Here is a 25658-nt window from a genome sequence, read left to right as displayed (position 1 = left end):
GACTTTATAAGTCCTAGACCGTCCCTGAGCAGAAATTCGCTGTTTTACTTGCTCTGAGAAAACTATTTAGCCTACATGAAATTACAAAGTTTTACTGTTGTTACAGAGAAATTCACAGCTGGACTCTGATTTAAAATAGTTGGAGAATACAAAACTATTTGCAACGCTAAGACTCTTCACTCACATCTCATAAAGTAAGTAGAAATAAATAAATAAAAATAAGCAGTTCTCTAACCTGTAATAGCCACATATTCATATCTGGAGGACTTGTCAGAGACAATACTTCAGCTGAAAGAGTACAGAAAAGTAAATTATAAACATTGCATTCACAACTCCAGTCCAAAATAAACAAACAAGCAAATAAATAAACAAATATCTTAAGCTAGGTAAGTCCTCATTCTTGTGTGCTCTGTGCGTGTTGAGTCAAAAAAAGAAGAGCAACACACTAAGAGACTTTTTAACTTATGATGGGATTACTAATGACACTAATAATGGCTATGCGAACAGCAATAACATTACTTGATTTATGATTACCCATATCGGTGTAACGTTAGTCAGTCATATTTTGTTATAGGCTCTTAAAATATGTGTTTAGACAGGTCATAGCTTACATTTTCTTGAAATAAACGTCATTAATCGTACATAATGGGAATATTAATGTCATTTTTCTAAACAGTTAACGTTTTCCGCTGTTCTTCGTTAGAAAGTCTGCAAACAATCAAATACGCCGCAGCGAGCGCGTGCGCGCCGATCAAACGCCCATACGTATCAGGATTTAAAGGGAACGCAATCATTTTGATCACCCTATTGCTGTACCCTATTGATCGTAACTTTTGAAATTTGCGGGTAAATATCATTAGCTATGTGAAAAAAAGGATAAAGGAAGCTCAATCATGGACACACACAAAAATGTTTTAATCAATTATCATTTAACAATTTAATTGCAGGAATGATAAGCTGTCTGTTCAATCCAGAAGATGGCAGTAAAGAGAAGACGAAAAGGAATATTAGACCATCTATGCAAGGGGTCATACGTGTGGTTGTGTATTTACTGTAGCCTACTGTACTGTACAAATAACAGAACATGATCAGAGAGAGGCAGTAATTTTGATTTATTGATATAAATGGTTTCATTCGTGGGACTACGCACAAGTAAATATTGGATTAAATTAATCATGTTAATTATGGCAGTTCGAATGTATTTTATGGGATGTAGCTATTTATACTATTACATCAAGCTAAACATATTTTCTGGCTTTCTTGTTTTTGGTGGTCACTTATTTTCATGACACGGCAACGGAAATGAGCTGAACTACAGTGTGGACACTCAACCAGCACCTTGGACAGCGACCGCTAACATTCGGCACCAGTGTAAAGTGGGCTTCCTGGAGGAATGAACCGAACCCTTCGCCACTGGAAATGGAAAATACTCAAAATATGACACCGTTGCTAAAGTAATATGTGATAAACTTTACCTATTAAAGTAATTCGACATTAGATCAGAACAAGCAATATAAAGAAATGAGAATAAGACAATAATGAGACAGCTTTACATTTCTGCCTGTCTTCTGCTCACGGTTGTATGAAAATGGGTTAGAAAGAAATATATATAATTTTTAAGCAGATTAATACAAAACATGTCGATTTTGTTGATTACCTGATATTAAAAAGCACCAGCTGGCAAATAACAACAACAACAACAATTATAAGAAGAAACAGCAGAAGCAGTAGTTGATCACACACTCTTTTCATCTTCAATTGGCTCCTCTTCTCCATACTCTGTTGTTACAAAAAAGGAGAGAAGATTAGTCTGTAAATTTTGCGATCATAATATCATTATAGTTCTTCATTGTTTCCCCCTTAAGATGTAGAGCAAATACATATGATGCAAATATGTGTCATGCCAAAACACACATTAAAAAAAATAGACTATAAAAATCACCTTTTCTCATGGTTGTGGCATCATCATAGGTCTCATTTGTGCAATCTGTGACAAAATACAGAGACAATATCACTCTCTCTAAACTAGAATTAAGTTATATTTGCTCTTCTACTTCATATTTATTTTCGGAATGATAATTTTAGCATGGAAAATTCTCACAATTCAGTCTATCAGTGTTGACATATTCTTCTGGAGCCTCTTGGTCCATTTTGTCTGTATAAATGAAAACCAATAAATCATAGACTCTAAGAAACGTCCATTAAAACAATTCTAAACAAATATAGTGGTGAATTTTGATGTGCAGTGGATGGACTTTTCAATGGAGTAAATGTTATGTATTATTAACTTGTGTTTCAGTCGGAAGCAACAGTTTAAAGTTAAAACACCATGATGGATTTGTTTCTTACAAACACAGTTTTTCCACAACTAATGGACTGGAGTAGTGTGGATTACTTGTGGTTTATTGTGATATGTTTATCAGCTGTTTGGACTCTTATTCTGACAGCACCCATTCACTGCAGAGGATCCATTTGGTGAGCAAATGATCTCATGCTAAATTTCTCCAAATCTTTTCCAATGAAGAAACAAACTCATCTACATCTTGGATAGCCTGAGGGTGAGTATTTTCATTTTGGGTGAACTTTTCCTTTAATAAGAGAGTTCAGAAACACTGATTTGGATATCTACACTTGTTCAAACCTCCCCCTCAGACTAACACCTGTGTGCTCTCACACTGACTGCAGCTTGCGCAAACACATTTTTACACAAACGCAGCAATGTGGTTTTCACTGATGAATTCTGTGGTTAAAAGCAGGAAGCCTAACAGGATTAACATATCTTTAACTTTAACTGTCAAAAAAGACATGTAGAATCATTAGACATGTCAGCATAGTAAAACATTTAATATTTTCAACTATAAATTCATAATTTTAACTATTCACAACTACAGTAAAAAAAGTTTTCATATTAAAAATAAAGGTGATCATTTCAGAAGCCTCACCCCTCTGAGTGAAGTGATTGTTAAACAGTTAACGTTTTCCGCTGTTCTTCGTTAGAAAGTCTGCAAACAATCAAATACGCCGCAGCGAGCGCGTGCGCGCCGATCAAACGCCCATACGTATCAGGATTTAAAGGGAACGCAATCATTTTGATCACCCTATTGCTGTACCCTATTGATCGTAACTTTTGAAATTTGCGGGTAAATATCATTAGCTATGTGAAAAAAAGGATAAAGGAAGCTCAATCATGGACACACACAAAAATGTTTTAATCAATTATCATTTAACAATTTAATTGCAGGAATGATAAGCTGTCTGTTCAATCCAGAAGATGGCAGTAAAGAGAAGACGAAAAGGAATATTAGACCATCTATGCAAGGGGTCATACGTGTGGTTGTGTATTTACTGTAGCCTACTGTACTGTACAAATAACAGAACATGATCAGAGAGAGGCAGTAATTTTGATTTATTGATATAAATGGTTTCATTCGTGGGACTACGCACAAGTAAATATTGGATTAAATTAATCATGTTAATTATGGCAGTTCGAATGTATTTTATGGGATGTAGCTATTTATACTATTACATCAAGCTAAACATATTTTCTGGCTTTCTTGTTTTTGGTGGTCACTTATTTTCATGACACGGCAACGGAAATGAGCTGAACTACAGTGTGGACACTCAACCAGCACCTTGGACAGCGACCGCTAACATTCGGCACCAGTGTAAAGTGGGCTTCCTGGAGGAATGAACCGAACCCTTCGCCACTGGAAATGGAAAATACTCAAAATATGACACCGTTGCTAAAGTAATATGTGATAAACTTTACCTATTAAAGTAATTCGACATTAGATCAGAACAAGCAATATAAAGAAATGAGAATAAGACAATAATGAGACAGCTTTACATTTCTGCCTGTCTTCTGCTCACGGTTGTATGAAAATGGGTTAGAAAGAAATATATATAATTTTTAAGCAGATTAATACAAAACATGTCGATTTTGTTGATTACCTGATATTAAAAAGCACCAGCTGGCAAATAACAACAACAACAACAATTATAAGAAGAAACAGCAGAAGCAGTAGTTGATCACACACTCTTTTCATCTTCAATTGGCTCCTCTTCTCCATACTCTGTTGTTACAAAAAAGGAGAGAAGATTAGTCTGTAAATTTTGCGATCATAATATCATTATAGTTCTTCATTGTTTCCCCCTTAAGATGTAGAGCAAATACATATGATGCAAATATGTGTCATGCCAAAACACACATTAAAAAAAATAGACTATAAAAATCACCTTTTCTCATGGTTGTGGCATCATCATAGGTCTCATTTGTGCAATCTGTGACAAAATACAGAGACAATATCACTCTCTCTAAACTAGAATTAAGTTATATTTGCTCTTCTACTTCATATTTATTTTCGGAATGATAATTTTAGCATGGAAAATTCTCACAATTCAGTCTATCAGTGTTGACATATTCTTCTGGAGCCTCTTGGTCCATTTTGTCTGTATAAATGAAAACCAATAAATCATAGACTCTAAGAAACGTCCATTAAAACAATTCTAAACAAATATAGTGGTGAATTTTGATGTGCAGTGGATGGACTTTTCAATGGAGTAAATGTTATGTATTATTAACTTGTGTTTCAGTCGGAAGCAACAGTTTAAAGTTAAAACACCATGATGGATTTGTTTCTTACAAACACAGTTTTTCCACAACTAATGGACTGGAGTAGTGTGGATTACTTGTGGTTTATTGTGATATGTTTATCAGCTGTTTGGACTCTTATTCTGACAGCACCCATTCACTGCAGAGGATCCATTTGGTGAGCAAATGATCTCATGCTAAATTTCTCCAAATCTTTTCCAATGAAGAAACAAACTCATCTACATCTTGGATAGCCTGAGGGTGAGTATTTTAATTTTGGGTGAACTTTTCCTTTAATAAGAGAGTTCAGAAACAATATCTACACTTGCTACACTTGTTCAAACCTCCCCCTCAGACTAACACCTGTGTGCTCTCACACTGACTGCAGACACATTTTTCACCCTGACTGCAGCTTGCACAAACACGTTTTTACACAAACACAGCGATGTGGTTTTCACTGCTGAATTCTGTGGTTAAAAGCAGGAAGCATAACAGGATTAACATAGCTTTAACTCTAACGATCAAAAAAGACATGTAGAATCATTAGACATGTCAGCATAGTAAAAAAAACAAAAAACTTTCAACTATAAATTCATCATTTTGACTATTCACAACAACAGTATAAAATGTTTTCATATTAATAATAACATTTCAGATTTCAGAAGCCTCACCCCTCTGAGTGAAGTGATTGTGTCTGTGCTGAATCTCCTCATAACAGTCGTCGTTCGTCATCCTGTGTCTCCTCTTAGAGAGAGCTGTGAGTGTAGACAGACAAACCTGCTGTCAGTTCACAACACATGACTGATCACACACTGAATAAGACACAATATGACAGTCTCTGGATCTCTCCTACCTCTCCTCATCACTCTGTTCTGCTGAATCAGTATAAGCAGTGGCACTAAGAGCAGTAAGAGCACAACTCCCAGTACAATCACAAGCACTGGGGGGATGGAGAGAGACACTGCTGGAGGAGTTTGTGGAGGAGCGACTGATGTTGAGCGCACTGGAGGAGAAACTGGAGGAGAAGCTGATGTTGTTGTGGCAGGAATAGTGGACACTGACACATCTGGCAAAACAGACACAAACACATTCAAAATTATGAATACATAAAATGATCTAAAGAGTAATATTATTCCTCAGTGTTTGCTGTGACCTGCACAGGTGAGTCCAGTGTGCTCTTTGCGGGAGCAGTCAGTGTGGTTAGACACTGACACATCTGTAAAATCTGTCAAATACACAAACACATTCAAAATCATGATTGTCTTAAAATGATCTAAAATTAATATTATTTGTTCGTATTTTGCTGTGACCTGCACAGGTGAGTCCAGCGTGCTCTTTGTGGGAGCAGTCAGTGTGGTTTTTCAGGGAGAGAGGACAGTCCCACAGGTGAATCTCATTCCCTCTGCACTCGACTCTGTTCAGCCACACAACACCTTCACCAGCACCAAAGACTGAATTCCCATCAGCCCTCAGTGCTGCTCCACAACCCAGCTGCCTGCAGACCACCTGAGCATCGCTGATGTCCCACTGATCATCACAGACTGAGCCCCACACAGCGTTATGATACACCTCCAGCCTCCCAGAGCACCGGCCATCCCCTCCACTCAGTCTGAGAGGAAGATGCTCTAAAACACACATATCATACATGAGAAGACTCATCAGTTATCACTTACCAGCTAGACAATTCACAACTACAGTGCCTTGCGAATGTATTCATACCCCTTCATTTTTTTCACATTTTGTTTTGTTGCTGCCTTATGTTAAACTGGTTTAAATTAGTTTTTTTCCACAACAATCTACACTCCATACACCACAATTGTCAAGCAAAAAAAAATCTTTGTTTGTTTTAACATCTTTGCAAATGTATTAAAAATAAAAAACTAAAATGATTCCATTGCATAAGTATTCATTCATATCTGGGACAGATTAAATTTAGCTCAGGAGCATTCATTTTGCTTGTAGATATTACTACACTTCAAGCGAAGTTAACCTGTGGCAAATTCAATTGAATGGGTATGATTTGGAAAGGCAGCTGATAATGCATATCAGAGCAAAAACCAAGCCCTGAGGTCAAAACAATTGCCTGTAGAGCTCAAGAGAGGTGAACAGGTGAGGTGAAGAATGGCAGATAATTGCAAAATGCTGATGAGAAAAGCTTGTTGCATCAAACAAAAAAAGACGAGGCTGTTAAGGTGCTTCAGCTAAATATTTAGTTAAGGGTATGAATACTTATGCAATGTACTTATTTCAGTTTTTTATTTTTAATACATTTACGAAGTTGTGACAATTCTGTTTTTGCTTTGTCAGTATGGTGTATGGAGTGTAGATTGATGTGGAAAAAAAGTAATTTAAAGAAGTTTATCATAAGGCAGCAACATAACAAAATGAAAAAAAAAATGAAGGGGTATGAATACTTTCGCAAGGCACTGCATATAGTGAAGAAAAAGCTATTAGGCATTAATTTATTATTGCTCTCATTACTAAAACAAAACCTACTCACTTGAACACTGTCTCTGGTGAGGAGATGCTGAACATGTCAGACGACTCTGTGGAGACTCAGGACTCTCTTTCTCTGTGATTATGGCATGCAAGACTCAACAAACCTCTGATTTAGATGGAAACTAAACTTTTATGAAAACTAAATAACAAACACTAAAGTATTCATGATTTTGGTTTACGGTAAAAAAAATACAAATAAAAATTCATTCAATTAATTCTTACCAAAGCAAGTGATACTGGCCACCTCATTATCATAACAGTTGTTCTGGCCCCAGGGTAAAGATGGACACTGCCACAAAGTTTTGTCATGTTTTCGACATTTAAGATGATCTAACCAATTAGGAGCAGATCTTAGTCCCACTGAATAACTGGGTTCACTGCCAGATCTTCCACAGTTCAGCTCTTGACAGATCAGACTCGCTGTGTCTCTGTCCATCTGGTTTAAACACACATTTCCCCAGGATCCATTGTAGAAAACCTCTACATTCCCTTCACAGCCTTCAGTTAACCTGATCTCTTTAAACTCTAGATAAAAGATATTGCATTCAATTCAGTTATTTTTATTTTCATTATTTATTTTGTAAAACTAATAAACTGAAAATTATTTGAATCTAAATCTGAGAAACTTAATATTTTCTTTTTGGATATTGAAAGTAGCAGCTGCTTGGCAATTATTCTTACTAAAATGTGTGAGACTTTACCTGAGCACACGACTCCTACATCCTCCTTGTGTTGACAGTCATGTTTTCCCCAGCCTGGAGAAGAGCAGCTCCACAGGGACGTCTCATTCCCCTCACACTCCACCTCATCCAGCCATATGGGTCCAGAACCAGGACCAAACCAGGCTGGTACCTGCTGGTTACTGAGGGCCACTCCACACTGCAGCTGTCTGCACACCACATGAGCATCTTTAATATCCCAGGAGTCATCACACACTGTCCCCCATGAGCCGCTGTGAAAAACCTCCAGCCTCCCTGCACAGTCTCCGCCAGAACCCACCAGCCTGATGGACCCGCGACCTGATATTCAGAGAAAGTAAAACACATTATTCATCTCTAACTTCTAAAAAATATCTGCCCAGATGTTGTTGTTCTCACCAAGGCAGGTGATTGACAGCTGTTGTGTGGAGCTGCAGTTGAGAGTTTGTGGAGAGCTGCAGTTCCCCAGATGAGCTTCACTCCCAGAGCACTGGAAGCCCGTCACACACTCATGACTGTGTTCAGGACTGGATGAAGAGGAGCCGTAGAAGTTCAGCACAGAGCCACAGCCCAGCTGTCTGCAGACCACAGAGGATTCAGTGAGACTCCAGGAGTCCAGCAGAACTCTCCTCCAGACCTGATGGATGAAAACTTCCACCTCCCCCTCACACTGTCTCTCTCCAGACAACCGCACCAGACCATCATGAAGAGCCAGAGGGGAACCTGAAAAGATCTCATGTTTTAGTCAAATAAGAATTGTGTTAGAACATAATGAGATAGTCTTCATTATACATAATATAGAGAGTTTATTGGTAGTATAATAGTCTCAGTGTCAAATAAGTTTACCAGAGCAGATGACTCCAACATCTCGTCTATGAGAACATTCAGCTCGACTCCATGAAGAGATGGAACATTCTGAGAGTTTTGTTTCATTCCCATCACAATCAAAAACATCAGCCCAGATTTCACCACTTCCCTCTCCAAACCTGTCTGATCCCACAACAGACACAGCAATCCCACAATTCAGCTGTCTACAGAGGACACTGGCAGCTCTCATATCCCAGCATGCATCACACACTGTGCCCCATTCATTGATGAGCCGAAGCTCCACTCTTCCAGAACAAGAGTCTGAACCGTTCACCAGTCTGAGATCAGTGTAACCTGGACAAAGGTTATTGAAACAAAAACAAATCATAAAAGTTTAAGAAGACTTAACCTACTTTGGAAAAGAGAATGGATTTTTTTCTGTATATATTACATGTAAAGAGAGGTCAAATTTTACTCAACCAGAGCATATTACTCCTACAGCATTTTCATGGGAACAGTGTTCATGTGAAGAGCTGGATGTAGAACAGAATTCAAAGTATGATTCATTTCCTCTGCACTGAATCTCGTGTTTCCACATCGGAGTGCATCCTTTGCCAAAAGTAGCTGCTCCCAGCACCTGTACAGGAGCCCCACAGTCCAGCTCTCTACACACAACCTCTGCATCCAGCTGGTCAAAGGCAGCGTCACACACTGACAACCACGTCTTTATTTGAAGTATCTCTAACCTCCCAGCACAAAGATGAGAACCATTAACGAGTCTGGCGAGGCGACCTGTGTGTTTACATGATATAAATACATATCAACATAACTATTTAATTATTAAGATAAGGACAACAATTCTGTGCAGTTTTTTTCTCTCTCTATCAAAACATTTGCAGTCTTACCTAAACAGATAACTCCAGCATCTTCATCATGATTACAGTTATTTTTACCCCATCCTTCTGATGTACAGTCCTTCAGTGTTGACTCTGATCCAGTACACTTCACTTCATCCATCCAGATTGGTCCTGATCCTTGTCCAAAGTGAGCAACACCAACTGCACGTAATGCTCTACCACAGTTCAGCTCTTTACACACCAGTCCAGCAGCTTTAGTATCCCAGCCATCATCACAAACTGTTCCCCACTGACCATCATGATGAACCTCCACTCTACCAGCACAGGGACTGTTACCACCAACCAACCTCACGTTGCCTGTACACAATAGACATGAGCGTCTTTTGCATAAACATTCACAGGTAATTCATGCTCTCAAATTACCTGATAAATGAAGTGGGACCAAATGTAAAAAAAAATAATAATTGAAAAAGTTTTTCTGATTAAATAAAATTGTAAAAGCAGCACCTAAAATATGACTTCTTTCTTTCTTTTGTGAACAGCTGTTTTGAGTAATTTATCCAATACAAAGTGTAAGTACACACTGTAAAAAAAAATCTGTGACATTTACGGTAAAATACCGGCAGCTGTGGTTGCCAGAACTTCACTGTAAAAAATATGGTAGCAACATTTTAGGTTTTACAGACTTAAATTCACAATAAAATACCGTATTTCATTAACTGATGTAATGTTCGTAAACCAACATATTGAAGTGTTAATATCTGTTTTGAACCATTCTAATGCACTGATAACCACCAAAAACTGGTGGTGATGAGAAAGTCACATGATGAACCAAAGCTCATCACATACAGCTTTTCTATGAGCTGAGAAGGGCAATACTTATATATAGAAGGTGCACAGTGTCATTCACACAAACACTAAACCCCATCATGGTGACACACTTGATACTGAAATAATGCAATAAACATTAATTTAACAACATTAGATGTAAGATTAAACCCTAATGTAAACAACTGATAAGAAAAAAAAAGAAACATGTTATTTCAACAAAAAAAAAACATAAAAAAATGAAGTATCATGCAGGGAATTCTGGGAGTGTCAATTTACGGTTTGTCACTGTAAATTATACAATGACTTTTTCTTTTATTTTCTAGTATTTTACTGTAAAATTACATTAAATGTAATTACATTTATTCATCGAATATAGTATGGAAACTTACTGTTAACCAGTTAACAGGTTTTTACTGTAGCATTTTTACAGTCTTTTACTGTTAAAACCACAATAATGTTTTACAGTGCAGAGCAGAAACTATAACACAAAACCCCTTGCCCCATGATAGGCTACAGTGAAGTAAAAACAAACTAAACCTAATAAAGCAGAGCTTAAAGAAGTAAGTAAGTAAGCAAGTACGTAAGTAAATAAATAAATATATAACACCAGTAAGAAATCTGTAAGTTAAACACTGAACCCTACTTAGGTTAATTATTTTCCCAGAAACTCTTTGGCCCTTAACTGAAGATTCACCGACCTGCAGTGTTGAGTGTGACGACTGTGGACATTAAGAGGACTGTCAGACAGATCTTCATCTTCCTCTTCCTCTGCTCTACCACTTCTCATCAGCTCTCAGTGATTATGAAGAAAAAGAGACTTCTTGTCTCATTCAGGGTGAACTTTCAAGAGTTAACAGACAAAATCACCTAACAGCTTCAGTGACAAACTTCTCTTCAGACAGAAGAATTTTCAGCTTTCTTTATATACATCAAGAGAACATCAATACTGATGAACAGGACTCCTCCTCCACCTCACAGAGAGACAGAAAAGCTGCAGAAGTTAAAGTGCTGACAAAGTCCCCCAGCTGTCATGAGACTGATTGTGGGAAACACTTAAGTGTACATTCAGCATCAAAGTCTGACACCTGCAGAGAAGAGATACAAGCACTGATAACTAACTGCTGATGACAAACACTGACAACGGCCCTGGCTTGAGGAGCACTGGGTGTTATATGCTAAGAAAGAGAGACATAGCACTATAGGACACATAGGACAGTTTGTGAAAAACAAAACACATTATTTCACAGAATTATACTGAACGTTTGCTTTTTGTGTACCCATATTGAAATAAGATTATTTTTTAAAATCCATGCACATAGTCAGTCTGATTTTAACTCTTTAATAGAAAACATGGACATCTATTCAAAACAATCGAATAGGAAGCGAAGCTAAAACAAATATATGAAACAAACAGGGTCTCTGTTTTAAAAAAGCTCTATTGTAAACTATTAGTTTTTCAGCTCAGAGTGCATGTCATGTGTTTGTGACTGACAGAAACCCTCTCTGCAGGACATAAAGTGAACAACATTATTTTTCGATAATTGCTCAGAGCTGATGTTTGTAAAAGTAGACTATACCCTAAGTAGATTCCAACGACTTTTAGCAAAATATAAAAGTCCACCAGCATTGGGTCTACATTTGAAAGTAACATTTTCATAAGTTGAAGGTGCTGTGAACTGTTACAGATTGGGGTGGTGGCAACTTAAAGGCAAAGATTCTGAACTCATCACAATTATATACAAAATGACTGAATGAAAATGTGTTTTTTGTCCTCGCAAATTTCTAAGGCTACATGACAGAAATGTATCAATGTAAAATGCAATACATTTTGAAAAGGCCATGAAAGCAAAGCATTTTTTTCTCTCAGAAATTGCAACTGATTTAGAAGATTTTGATACACAATGTGACAGAACATTGGTGGATTGCAGTATATAGATCTTAAACACTTAAACTCTGCAGGCCACTTAAAACGCTGCTTTGAGGCAGTGGGTGTGGTTTACGTTATTCAGTCCATCCCCGTTTTACTGGATCCTCCTCCACATCATCATAGTCTGTTATTAGAAAACAAGAGAAAATTCATGTATCAGCATGCTTTAAAAAGTATAATGAACACAATGTTTCAGTCAGTTTAAATGAGCTATTGTGACATCAGAAATGGATAGAATAAGAGAAACTGATAATATAAAGCTAATATAAAAACCAAACCAAAATTATTCAGTAACAAAAGGTGTTAATAACGTACCAAACATGTCACTCATATATTCCCTGACATTCTTCACATCATCATACTCCTCCTGAACACCTTCTGATATAAATGTGGCTACTATTAATAACATTAAAAAAAACAGTCTTCACTTTGCATGCCACTATCATTTGAAGCAAAAATAAGAAGGGGAAAAAAAAACGTTCTCATGTAGAAATGTATAATTCAAAACCCACACCTGCTTTATCATTGCAGAACTGTGGTACAATAACGACATCATCATAGTTTTCTGGTAAGTCATCTATACAACAAAATAAAGACAAATGAAATGCATCCATTAATGTACAAAATTTTGGATTTTGAAACCGTATATATGTATAATAAAATGTATATTAATATAAAGAGTCAAAAATAATATAAAGATATAAACCCATAGCATGATGTCTCCGTTCAGCATTGATTACATCATCATAATTCTCTGGTGTGATTTGTTGCTCTATTTACGAAATTATTTAACAGGAATAAACAGAAACTAATTTATAGGCCAAATTGGAAATTAAATTAAGTGAATTCCTGCAATCAGTTAACAAAATCACTGACCTGTTGGACCTTTAATGGTGGTGTCATTATAGTAGTCAGTTTTCACTTCTACTGCAGGTTTTGCTTTGAAAAAGAAAATACATACATGTATTATTATTATTATTATTATTATTATTATTGATAATTATAATAATGATAATAATAATATTAATAAAACCTTATCTAAATTATGTACTGAATGATTTATAGAATTTAAACTCTGCTAAGATGGATGTTTTTAATTAATTTAACATACATACATTTCTGTATGTAAAGGATAACATTATTATATTTCAGTCCTCTAACCTGAAAGAAGCTCATCAGCATCTTCATACCCAGATTGCTGTTCGGTAGAAACAACACTTCCTGTTATGAAGTAATAGAACAATCAGAAACAAGTTTACAATCACAATTCAGCCCCCCCCACTCACCCTCTGAATAAAGAGATTACCATGTGGATCTCCACAATTCTGACACTATGACACTTACTCACCCCTTTGAGTGAAGAGACTGTGTCTATTAGTGGGTCTGTGCTGAATCTCCTCATAAACGGCCTCAGTCATCATCCTGTGTCTCCTCTTAGAGAGAGCTGTGAGTGTAGACAGACAAACCTGCTCTCAGTTCACAACACATGACTGATCACACACTGAATAAGACACAATATGACAGTCTCTGGATCTCTCCTACCTCTCCTCATCACTCTGTTCTGCTGAATCAGTATAAGCAGTGGCACTAAGAGCAGTAAGAGCACAACTCCCAGTACAATCACAAGCACTGGGGGGACGGAGAGAGACGCTGCTGGAGGAGTTTGTGGAGGAGCGACTGATGTTGAGCGCACTGGAGGAGAAACTGGAGGAGAAGCTGATGTTGTTGAGGCAGGAGTAGTGGACACTGACAAATCTGACAAATCTGGCAACACACGCACATTAACATCATGATTGTCTTGAAAACACAAGTTTAGCTATAAAATGTTCAAATTATTAATATTTGTCAGTGTTTTGTTGTGACCTGCACAGGTGAGTCCAGCGTGCTCTTTGTGGGAGCAGTCAGTTTGGTTATTCAGGGAGAGAGTACAGTCCCACAGGTGAATCTCATTCCCTCTGCACTCGACTCTGTTCAGCCACACAACACCTTCACCAGCACCAAAGACTGAATTCCCATCAGCCCTCAGTGCTGCTCCACAACCCAGCTGCCTGCAGACCACCTGAGCATCGCTGATGTCCCACTGATCATCACAGACTGAGCCCCACACAGCGTTATGATACACCTCCAGCCTCCCAGAGCACCGGCCCTCCCCTCCACTCAGTCTGAGAGGAACATGATCTAAAACACACACATCAAAAATCACTGACCAGCTTCAGCACAACATTTACAACAATAAGGATACAACCTGTTTTCTAACTGTTTAAATCTGTTTAATTTAGCCCTCTATAGGAGTAATTATGAATTTACAGCGTAAAAAATAATTGACTTTATATTTTATATATATTTAGGAGTAAAATCATTTTCCAAAATTTGTTTTCTTCATCTGACCTTTGACCTTTTTTTTAGGGATCCATCATTTATAACTGACTTTGTCCCATTAGGGTAAAACACATTGTGTTTTATCTTGGAATTTCAAATCAATTATCGTAGCACAAGTGAAAGTCAACAAGACTCTTCTTTTTCAGTGTACCCACAACCCACACATAAGTAGATGTTGACTTGAACAGTCATCATTGGAGCATCGCTGTCTGTCAGTATAGTAATGCCAATAGACATTGGCATCTTTCCTGTCCTCTGGTTGTTGTATGGATCACATCTTTCAAACTGGCATAAAATAATGTACCCAAATGCCTGACTTCCACGACAACCTATTCTTCATCACTGCCCTCACCCGCATTGCTTCTATCCTCCTTGGTCCTCAACAACTTGTTTTATTACTACAACCTGATTTTCTGATGCACTCATATCACTATCATCAATACTTTATGAAATAAGTACAGATTTGTCTCTCCATCTTCCAAAAATCTTATAAAAATGAACCTAAAACACATGCATAAAGGCTATTATACTGCCCGCCAATGCTGGTCAATAGTGCCAGCTACACAAAATATGCATCACATTATAGGACTTTGTCAGTTATGCATGACGCTCAGATTTGTTGGTCTCTGAGGTGTTGTTTTTATAAAAGTGCATTAAAAATAACAAAAAAATGTTAGAAAACACATTTGGATGTACAATTATATTTTTTATAACTTGAATTTATATGCATTTTCTAGTCTAAAATGAGCTCACTATGGAGCCTTGAGAGCATGTGACCTAACATGTACTAATGTCTCCTTTACTACTTATTTACCAAAAATTTGAAGCACATGGCTAATAAATTTAAATTTTACTGGTTGAAGGGGATGTTCCGGTTATTTATTTATTATAATCCATAATAAAAGAACACCGATTTTACAGACCCTTCATATTTAATGGCATTACATTATTTGTAAATTACATTTAAAGGCACAATATGTAAGATTTTTTAAATTAAAATATCCCAAAACAACTAGAACAGTGTTATATATTTTGCTGACTTGTGTACTTGCATTATCCAAATGTTTCAATGTTTAAATCCAGAGAAATAAGCAATTTTAACTAGTGACACGGACCGTGTCCATAGTGTCATTGTGACGCCTGCCAATGATGTCATACACCCTCGATTTCCGGTTTAGTTTTGTAGAAAACATGGAAACACCAAAGACGCTTTAATATGTTGTGCGTTTTAATAGACCGGTGACGACCGCACAGAGTAGCATAATAACAGAACTTTCAAATGTATCTAGTATGATAAAACAGCGCTGCTTTTTTTCCCCCACATACGCACGACCGGAAGGAGCGGAAGCAGTCGACTGTGGCATAATAAAAGCTCTGCTGCTTTCGAGCCGTGTGTCACGCTCGTTCAGCGGCCTCGTTTCGCTTCGACGGCTTTCAGCCTCACCCTGCTTCATTCTACTACGTTAATAAATCATTAGCTCATCCATGAACATGATTTCTGCCCGAGTCCCGTCGGATTGCATCGGCTGTGGGGATGAAGACGACAACTCCCATGATTCCACACTCAGTCACGGCGTCATCAAACTATGCCTTTGTCTCTTTGTTTATTTTGAATGCACGCCCTCCAGCGGCGAAAATTACATATTGTGCCTTTAAATGCAATTTTCTTAGTGGCATTTATAAATGACGATATCCCATAGAGGGTTAATGAAATAAAAATAAAAAGTGCACATATGTAAATAATTTATAAAATACAAACATATAATAACCTTACTTGTACACTGTCTCTGGTGAGGAGATGATGAGGTAGCACATGTCAGATGACTCCGCGGAGACTCATGACTTTCCTCCTCTGAGATTACAAAAAAATTAAATTTGTGAACATCACAAATCAAGGACATTTTACTTTATAAATAATACATAAAATAATCATATTTAAACATACAAAACATGACAATTTCAAACCATCTTAAATCGTTTAAATATCATCTTACCTGAGCAGGTGATCTTTGCCACTTCATCGTTATTACAGTAGTTTTGACCCCAGGGTGAAGAAGGACACTGCCATAAAGTGGAGTCATGTCGTCGACATTTAAGTTTATCAAGCCAGTTACGAGACTTCAGTCCCTCTGAATGTTTGGGTACACTGCCAGATCTTCCACAGTTCAGTTCTTGACAGATCAGACTCGCTGTGTCTCTGTCCATCTGGTTCCAGCACACATTACCCCAGGATCCATTGTAGAAAACCTCCACATTCCCTTCACAGCCCTCAGTTAACCTGATCTGCTTAAACTCTAGATACAAAAGCATGAGAATCAACCTCCAGTCTGTTAATTAGGAATCGGAATAAAAAAGAATTTAACAATTCCTCCATTACTATTTTTGTGTGTGTGTGTTTATTTTGGAAAAAAATAAATGCAGTTCCATTACCAAATAATGATATAATTAATGATAAAAACTTTTAAGATAATTTCAACAATTCCAGTCTTTTTAGAGGCAATTTGAATATATTATCAATGCTAAACAAAAAATGTGCAAAAATATTTCAGTCATTAAAACTATTGATCAAATGCAAAATGTGTATCTTTAGCTTTCCTTTGTTACATGAACATCCAGTCATTAAATACACTGATTTAAGTCTCAGTTGTAAACTTCATGTTTTTATTCATTATGGAATCAGACACTGGTTACGTCACTAAAAGAACCAAGTCATTTGAGTCATCTGGGAATTAGACTGGTCGTGCTGTGTTCAGCAGTGTTGTGCTGCAGCACCAATAAGGAAGTAGTACAGCATTCCATCCGCATCAGGACATTTGATGTGCCAGAACCAGAATCAGTTCTGTTTTTTTATTTGATTTTTGATGGATGATGAAACTGCATCTGAATAAGAATCAATTCTCAGTTGATTAATAGTGTTCTTAACGTACAATGCAAATTCAATGGATATTGCTAACCATCAGTGCCATACTGTATATGGGTTATTGAAATACTATTATTTATATTATCGTTTGCTGTTTACCTGAGCACACGACTCCTACATCCTCCTTGTGTTGACAGTCATGTTTTCCCCAGCCTGGAGAAGAGCAGCTCCACAGGGACGTCTCATTCCCCTCACACTCCACCTCATCCAGCCATATGGGTCCAGAACCAGGACCAAACCAGGCTGGTACCTGCTGGTTACTGAGGGCCACTCCACACTGCAGCTGTCTGCACACCACATGGGCATCTTTAATATCCCAGGAGTCATCACACACTGTCCCCCATGAGCCGCTGTGAAAAACCTCCAGCCTCCATACACTGTCCCACATGAGCCGCTGTGAAAAACCTCCAGCCTCCATACACTGTCCCACATGAGCCGCTGTGAAAAACCTCCAGCCTCCATACACTGTCCCACATGAGCCGCTGTGAAAAACCTCCAGCCTCCCTGCACAGTCTCCCCCAGAACCCACCAGCCTGATGGACCCACGACCTGATATTCAGAGAAAGAAAAACACATTAATGGTCACGAACGACTGAAAAATCTGTCCAGATGTTGTTTTTCTCACCAAGGCAGGTGATTGACAGCTGTTGTGTGGAGCTGCAGTTGAGAGTTTGTGGAGAGCTGCAGTTCCCCAGATGAGCTTCACTCCCAGAGCACTGGAAGCCCGTCACACACTCATGACTGTGTTCAGGACTGGATGAAGAGGAGCCGTAGAAGTTCAGCACAGAGCCACAGCCCAGCTGTCTGCAGACCACAGAGGATTCAGTGAGACTCCAGGAGTCCAGCAGAACTCTCCTCCAGACCTGATGGATGAAAACTTCCACCTCCCCCTCACACTGTCTCTCTCCAGATAACCGCACCAGACCATCATGACGAGCCAGAGAGGAATCTAAGGAGAAGATGTGGCAATTTATTAAGATATTGCATGGTAATTTATAACATATTTTTCAGTAAAATCATCTCACCAGAGCAGACGACTCCAACATCTCGTCTATGAGAACATTCAGCTCGACTCCATGAAGAGATGGAACATTCTGAGAGTTTTGTTTCATTCCCGTCACAATCAAACACATCAGCCCAGATTTCACCAATTCCCTCTCCAAACCAGTCTGATCCCACAACAGACACAGCAATCCCACAATTCAGCTGTTTACAGAGGATACTGGCAGCTCTCATTTCCCAGCATGCATCACACACTGTTCCCCACTCATTGAGAAACTGAAGCTCCACTCTTCCAGAACAAGAGTCTGAACCGTTTTCTAGTCTGAGATCAGTGTAACCTAAATAAAGAAGAGAGAGAATATAAATAAAGCATAATCCAGTTGACAAAGAAATTATGCTTAATTGAAAAAAAATGAAAAAGACCCTGAATATTGATACTTAACCAGAGCAGATCAGTCCCACAATGCTGTCACTGCTGCAGTTGTGTTTGTGTGATGATGATAATGAACAAAATGAAATCTGAGATTCATTTCCTCTGCACTGAATCTCTTGTGTACACATCTGAGCGTCTCCTTTGCCAAAAGCAGAAGCTCCCAGCACCTGTACAGGAGCCCCACAGTCCAGCTCTCTACACACAACCTCTGCATCCTGCTGGTCAAAGGCAGCATCACAAACTGACATCCATGTCTGATCATCCATTATTTTCAATCTCCCATCGCACAGATGAGATCCATTAACAAATCTGGAAGGTTTATCACCTGTTTGTTTTACGTACATGAACCACAGTGCACAGTAGACAAAAAGAGATAAATACCATCATAGCAATGCAAAAATTTATTGCAGAATTCCAGAAAAAAACACAATAATTATTTGTGTCACTATGTCCATGGACAACGAGTTAAATGATTTACCCGAACAGATGACTCCAGAATCAGAATTGTGAGTACAGTCGTGTTTGCTCCATCCTGATGACCCACAGTTCTTCACTGTTGACTCTGATCCAGTACATAACACAAGACTCATCCAGATTGGTCCTGATCCTTGTCCAAAATGAGCAGCACCCAGAGCATCTACAGGTTCTCCACAGTCCAGCTCTCTACACACCACTGCAGCATCAGGCATATCCCAGCCAAGATCACACACTGTTCCCCACTGACCTCTATGAAACACTTCCACTCTACCAGCACACCGACTGTTGTCACCAACTAACCTCACATTTTTTTTATCTAAATGAGAAGAGAGACTATGAGTAAAAGGTAAGATACTTAATAAATATTATTCTTATATTATTTTAACTCTTACCAGCACATAGCATCCCCTGGTAGTTGTCATTTGAACAGTTGTTTTCATGTGATGGTGATGTTGGACAGAGGTGAATCTGAGATTCATTTCCTCTGCACTGAATCTCTTGTGTCCACATCTGAGTGTCTCCTTTGTCAAAAGCAGCTGCTCCCAGCACCTGTACAGGAGCCCCACAGTCCAGCTCTCTACACACAACCTCTGCATCCTGCTGGTCAAAGGCAGCGTCACACACTGACACCCACGTCTGATTATGAAGGATCTCTAACCTCCCAGACCAACTGGAGTTTTTAGTAAGCCTGATGCCTGAAGTAGTAAGAGACCGGAAATGTTCAATGTTAAGTCGTATAGATTTGGAAAAACATATGGGTGAGTAAATTAAATTTTTGGGTGAACAAAAATGAAAGCAGGAGGATTATTACCGATGTAAACACAGGGCAGGGTTTGGAACAGCTTACCTGAGCAGATGACTCCCGCATCTTTAGTATGATCGCATTCATAAATACCCCATTCTACTGACCCACAGTTCTTCAGTGTAGACTCTGATCCAATACATGTTGAGCGATTTGTCCAGATTGGTCCTGATCCTGGTCCAAAATGAGCATCACCCAGTGCATCTACAGGTTCTCCACAGTCCAGCTCTCTACACACCACTGCAGCATCAGCCAAATCCCAACCAATGTCACACACTGTTCCCCAATGACCTCTATGAAGAACCTCCACTCGACCAGCACAGCGACTGTTACCACCAACCAACCTCACTCTCATAATGTCTATGTAATAAATAGGGACAGATGAGGAAAAAAATAGACAAAGTATAAAAATGATGGAGAAAAAAGCACCACACAAAGGGAAAAAATCTACTGCGACAATTCAATATTTAATTTACAGTTTGGGGACATTAAATTGGATTTTAGTTTATTTGAAAAATGATCAAACCTGCACACACTAGTCCAACATGAGAACAGTTGTTTTCATGTGATGGTGATATTGGACAGAGGTGAATCTGAGATTCATTTCCTGTACAATGAATCTCTTGTAAACCCCAGGTCTGATTGCGAAGTATCTCTAACCTCCCAGAAGAGCGAGAACCTCCAACCAGCCTGACTTCTGAAAAAACAACATTTACATTAGGGAATTTAAATTCTGCATCATATATCATAAATCATATTTTCTTTGATCTAATGAAATAAAAGAAATGTACTATGAAAACATATAAATATCAACAAAACCTCCTCCTCTAGCACCAAAAGGCCTTCACTGAAAGCAAGCTAAAATGGCTCATATCACATTGGTATGGTTATACTGTATGTCAGAAATCTGAATACATAGTGTCATTAACACTCCGCTCACATTTTCGTGTCAATAACATCTAATTTGGCCAGCCCAGTTGCAGTGAGGAAATAAGGAGGATTAAGGACAGAAATTAACAAGCTGAAATAGGATAAAAGGTGGTATAAAACTGAAGGGTTAATTTCATACAGTTTGTTTTTCTTACACTGACCTGACAGCCTGTGTGTTCACAGAGGTGGTTACAGAAAATAAAATTATGATTATTCTACTTTTGGTGAAATTGTTCTGTATAATAAAGACAGGGTTTTTAGCTTACCTGAACAAATGACATGAGCATTCTTATCAAGACACACATCAGGATAACTTGATTGGATCAATCCACATTTCTTAAGTGTGGACTCAGAGCCAGTGCACGCCACATTTTTCATTGAGATCGGTCCTGATCCAGGTTCCAAACGAGCAACGTACAAAGCATCTACAGGTTCTCCACAGTCCAGCTCTCTACACACCACTGCAGCATCAGCCAAATCCCAACCAGCACCACACACTGTTCCCCACTGACCTCTATGAAGAACCTCCACCGTGCCAGCACAGTGACTGTGACCACCAACCAGCCTCACATTCCTTATGTCTAGGAATGTGAAAGAGAGAGAAAACAATAGAGCGATAGAAAAAGTGATTGGAGATTTTAAATATATCACAATTAAATAAAAGTGCTGTTGCATTTTGAATTCCTACCAGAACACAGTAAGTCAATGGTGTGCTCATGAAAACAGCTGCCGTTGACTGATAGTGATGTTGGGCAGGAGTGAATCTGAGATTCATTTCCTCTGCACTGAATCTCTTGTGTCCACATCTGAGTGTCTCCTTTGCCAAAAGCAGCTGCTCCCAGCACCTGTACAGGAGCCCCACAGTCCAGCTCTCTACACACAACCTCTGCATCCTGCTGGTCAAAGGCAGCGGCACACACTGACATCCACGTCTGATCATGAAGGATCTCTAACCTTCCAGAGCAGTGAGAACCTCCAACCAGCCTGACTTCTAAGACAACCAAAATGAACAAAAATCATGGCTTATAGAAAAATAAAATTATAGCCTTTGAAAAACAAAAAAACACAACATAGATTAACACAAATATGGAATTTTATATATCTTTCTCAAGTCAATATTTGAATAATTAAAATCGACTTCTTTAAAGGCCAATGTACTATAGAAGCACAAAAATCTTACATAGATGTGAATTATAATATGGAAAATATATTACCTGAGCAGATGACTCCATTATCTTTAGAATGATCACATCTACTTTTACCCCATCCTAATGACCCACAGTTCTTCAGTGTGGACTCTGATCCAGTACACATGACATAACTCATCCAGATTGGTCCTGAACCTGATCCAAAATGAGTAGCACCCAGGGCATCTACTGGTTCTCCGCAGTCCAGCTCTCTACACACCACTGCAGCATCAACCAAATCCCAAAAATCACCACATACTGTTCCCCACTGACCTCTATGAAGAACCTCCACTCTACCAGCACAGCGACTGTGACCACCAACCAGCCTCACATTTACATGAACTAAATGTTGAGCAATAACAAATGAGAGAAAGATGAAGGGATGAGAGAGTGAGTTTAAAGAGAAACTAAAGTTTTTCTATTTAAAGGCACATTCAGCTTTAAACTCAAGTGTCAAAATCATCTTCTCTATACCTTTCTTTAAAAATAAAAAAATAATTTATTATTTAAATAATTTCTATTTTTTACTCTTGTATATCTCTAGCTATTAAACATGGTATTGTGTAAGAGGTTAACATTTTTTGTCTTGTTTTGTCGTAAATTTTCTTGTGATCTCGACATGCAATAATATATTGTTTATGCTGCTGCATCATGAGTGAGCAATACAGTTTTACTTTGGTAAATGTTCATGGGACTCATTCAAACTAAAACATTTCTGTCAGAGATAAACAACTTTCACCCCTTTTAAGAAATAAAAAGAACATAATATTCTGACCATTTGAGAAATTTTCTGAAATTATCATCCTTATGTACTTACCAGCTGTGATGAGTATTACAACTGAAGACAGTAAAATGAACGTCAGGCATCTCCTCATCATCCTCAGCATGATTAACTCAACATCCAGTTCAAGCTTCTCCGCACTGATGATACAGAAGTACAGGCATCCTCTCAGCCTTCTTAATGAGAGAAAGAGGCCCAACACTCTCCAATCACACTCGCTATTACCTTATTAGACACAACAGAGGAAATCATCAAACAACTTCAGTCACAAATCAGAGGACGCTTTTCTGATTTTCTCCATATACTGCATATGTACATCAGTGCTGATGAACTCCTCCTCCCCACACATCATGACGCCTCACTGAGGGGAAGCGCATGCACACTCACACACACACTCACACACACACACTCTCTCACACACACACACACACACACACACACGCACACACACACAGTGTATACATATATAGAGAGAGAGACTTACAGGAGACAGGAAACTCTCCAGTTTATTTACAGCTTCAAAGCCCAACACCTGCAGAGACGAGATAAAAGCACTGATAACTAACTGTCCTAAAAATGTCCTAAAATACAGTGTATACATATGTTAGCATGACATTAAACTCAACTCTCTAAAATTAATAAAATTGTAAAATGGCATTAAGAAAGTTAAGAAATGAGCATACAATTTAGTGAAACCTTCTGTCTAAACATAATTTCTCTGACTAATATGAAATCTGCCTAATTCCACAAAAGTGGCTTCAGATGGCCCACAAAAAACATAATTTTCATTCTGTAAAGACAAGCATGTTGTTCATCTTGTGACCAGTAGAGAGAGTCTGTGTGCTCCATTTCTGCTAAAGCAATCTGTACCACACATTCATCCTTCCAGAATGTGGACCAGAGATTTGGCCATCTAGTCAAAGTTCTGTAGGTGAGACTATGCCTCTTAAAGCTACTTAGAAGAAAGTGCAAATACAATGTTTGCCACACTTAAATAAGTGAAAATGAAAATGCCCCTCCTACTTGACAGACAGTGGAGAACTCTCAGGGCACTGGCCTTCTCTGGTAAATAAATAAATAAATACATACATATTTTTCAAGTCTGAACTCCACTCTGTAGAGCTATATGCTGTGCTGATGCCATCTACAGAAAAGCAGTAATGACATCATCATCGGGTGTGCTCTCTTTTACAATGTTATTTCTAGATTAGCACAAACAAAGAGAATGTCTTCAATTATCAATTTAAGAAAGAAAGTGTTTGAAATAAGGTGGTTTCAGCAGCTATCCAATAAACTCTACAGTATGGGTTTGATTTAGGTAGGTTTACAACTACTCTTGTTTGATTTTCAAGGCTTGAATAAAAACTACCACAACATTACAGTACTGTTAAGTTGTAAAGTATTTTTATAGTATAATTGGCCTATGTTTGTTGTCAAAGTGAGCATAATTATCAAATCTCCTATGACTGTCTCCAAGGTGAAGAGAACACTGTCACAAAACCTGAATTATATGTGGCGCACCATTATGGACTCACTCAACACCAGATCCTCAACTCTTCAGCTCTTGACAGGTCAGACCTGTTATTATACTGTACTTTCACCAAAACAAAACATACAAACGTTGTGAAAATACCCACTCGTTTACCTGTAGCCTCAAAATGTCAAATAGTGTACAACATAAATTGATTGGAGGTTTAAAAAACCTGCCAAATGCAACCAGGCCACATTACAAGCCTTAATTTAATTGAAAATATATGGCAAATTGGCAATAGTGGTCAATTTACAACTAACACCAAAGGTTTCACTTAAATAATTAGTGACTGTCTATATTATTTCGACTGCCTACAGCAGCAGCAAACTGATTGGATCAGCATGAGCACAAGGACTCTTGATAGGAGGACATGATTTATGAAGAAGAAACTTTTAGCTCATGACTAATTTTATCTGTAACCTATAAAAAGTAACATGCAAGTAATACCATAGATTTAATACCATATCAGATTTGCTTTAATCATATGGGCAAGTAGCCAGCAAACCTTTACGTTTCTATTACTGCAATCTATTACTTCATCTGTATCCCATGGAGGGCCAAACCTGCAAAAACAATAAATAAATAAATACACAAATAAATAAATAAATATGCAAATAAATAAATAAATGTGTGTATAAATACACAAATTCTTGTTTAAATACATATGGAAATAATTAAACGTGATTAAAGTAGGCAAATAAATAAAATAAATTGGTGGGCAAATGGAAAATGTTTAAGGAAATGCTAAACTCATCCTATTTATTTTCCTTTGATCACTCATTTATTTCTGAATGTAGTTCCGCATTTATTTTTCCTCTGCACAACATGCTAATGAGAGGGTGTCAACCATGGACTTGCTGGGGTCTTGTGATAGCTGGGGGCGTGGCTTTCCCGCTGACAGGAGATGCATGGTGTAAATCCAGTATAGCCTAGTAAAGTCACTTTTGCCGTTCAACAGAGCAAGATACATAAACTGAGCTGTATTGTCCGTACAGTATCTGTGACT

General features: G+C 38.1%; 2 protein-coding genes across 2 annotated transcripts; both read right to left on the bottom strand.

Annotated features, from left to right (window-relative positions):
• Nucleotides 1-4029: 4029 nt before the first annotated feature.
• On the bottom strand, nucleotides 4030-11070 carry LOC107656210 (scavenger receptor cysteine-rich type 1 protein M130-like). Its single transcript, XM_016443976.1, has 14 exons — nucleotides 10982-11070; nucleotides 9507-9832; nucleotides 9076-9387; nucleotides 8635-8949; nucleotides 8188-8511; nucleotides 7792-8109; nucleotides 7313-7615; nucleotides 7092-7163; nucleotides 5901-6216; nucleotides 5445-5665; nucleotides 5263-5346; nucleotides 4396-4449; nucleotides 4237-4281; nucleotides 4030-4073 (listed from the first exon to the last, which is right to left on the bottom strand). The coding sequence occupies exons 1-14, from the start codon at nucleotides 11068-11070 to the stop codon at nucleotides 4030-4032; spliced, it is 2823 nt and encodes a 940-aa protein (XP_016299462.1).
• Nucleotides 11071-12692: 1622 nt separating this feature from the next.
• Nucleotides 12693-23218, bottom strand: LOC107656209 (scavenger receptor cysteine-rich type 1 protein M130). The gene is made up of 20 exons (XM_016443975.1): nucleotides 23158-23218; nucleotides 22368-22682; nucleotides 21842-22144; nucleotides 21420-21734; nucleotides 20750-20920; nucleotides 20269-20583; nucleotides 19814-20116; nucleotides 19423-19737; nucleotides 18955-19269; nucleotides 18535-18849; nucleotides 18135-18458; nucleotides 18003-18058; nucleotides 17609-17870; nucleotides 16584-16883; nucleotides 16364-16441; nucleotides 14074-14388; nucleotides 13753-13974; nucleotides 13559-13654; nucleotides 13372-13431; nucleotides 12693-12787 (listed from the first exon to the last, which is right to left on the bottom strand). Exons 1-20 carry the CDS (start codon nucleotides 23213-23215, stop codon nucleotides 12693-12695), a joined length of 4533 nt encoding a protein of 1510 aa, XP_016299461.1. The 5' UTR covers nucleotides 23216-23218.
• Nucleotides 23219-25658: the final 2440 nt, after the last annotated feature.

This window comes from Sinocyclocheilus anshuiensis, unplaced genomic scaffold, assembly GCF_001515605.1.
Source record: "Sinocyclocheilus anshuiensis isolate Anshui unplaced genomic scaffold, SAMN03320099.WGS_v1.1 scaffold183, whole genome shotgun sequence".
Lineage (NCBI taxonomy): Eukaryota > Metazoa > Chordata > Actinopteri > Cypriniformes > Cyprinidae > Sinocyclocheilus > Sinocyclocheilus anshuiensis.
Note: the sequence above shows the minus strand (reverse complement) of the source record. Positions and strands in the feature narration are given on the sequence as shown.

Bases quoted from the DNA above. Each gene is read 5' to 3' on its own strand.
- LOC107656210 (XM_016443976.1), bottom strand. From the start codon at position 11,070: ATGAGAAGTGGTAGAGCAGAGGAAGAGGAAGATGAAGATCTGTCTGAC. The intron at 7,616-7,791 runs GTAAAGTCTCAC...TCTTTTATCTAG, and splicing joins TGTAGGAGTCGTGTGCTCAG to AGTTTAAAGAGATCAGGTTA. The intron at 5,666-5,900 runs TCACAGCAAAAT...GTTTGTGTCTGT, and splicing joins GCTGGACTCACCTGTGCAGG to TTTGCCAGATGTGTCAGTGT.
- LOC107656209 (XM_016443975.1), bottom strand. From the start codon at position 23,215: ATGAGGAGATGCCTGACGTTCATTTTACTGTCTTCAGTTGTAATACTC. The intron at 22,145-22,367 runs GTAATATATTTT...TGGTTGTCTTAG, and splicing joins TAATGGAGTCATCTGCTCAG to AAGTCAGGCTGGTTGGAGGT. The intron at 13,655-13,752 runs GTAGGAGAGATC...CTACACTCACAG, and splicing joins GAACAGAGTGATGAGGAGAG to CTCTCTCTAAGAGGAGACAC.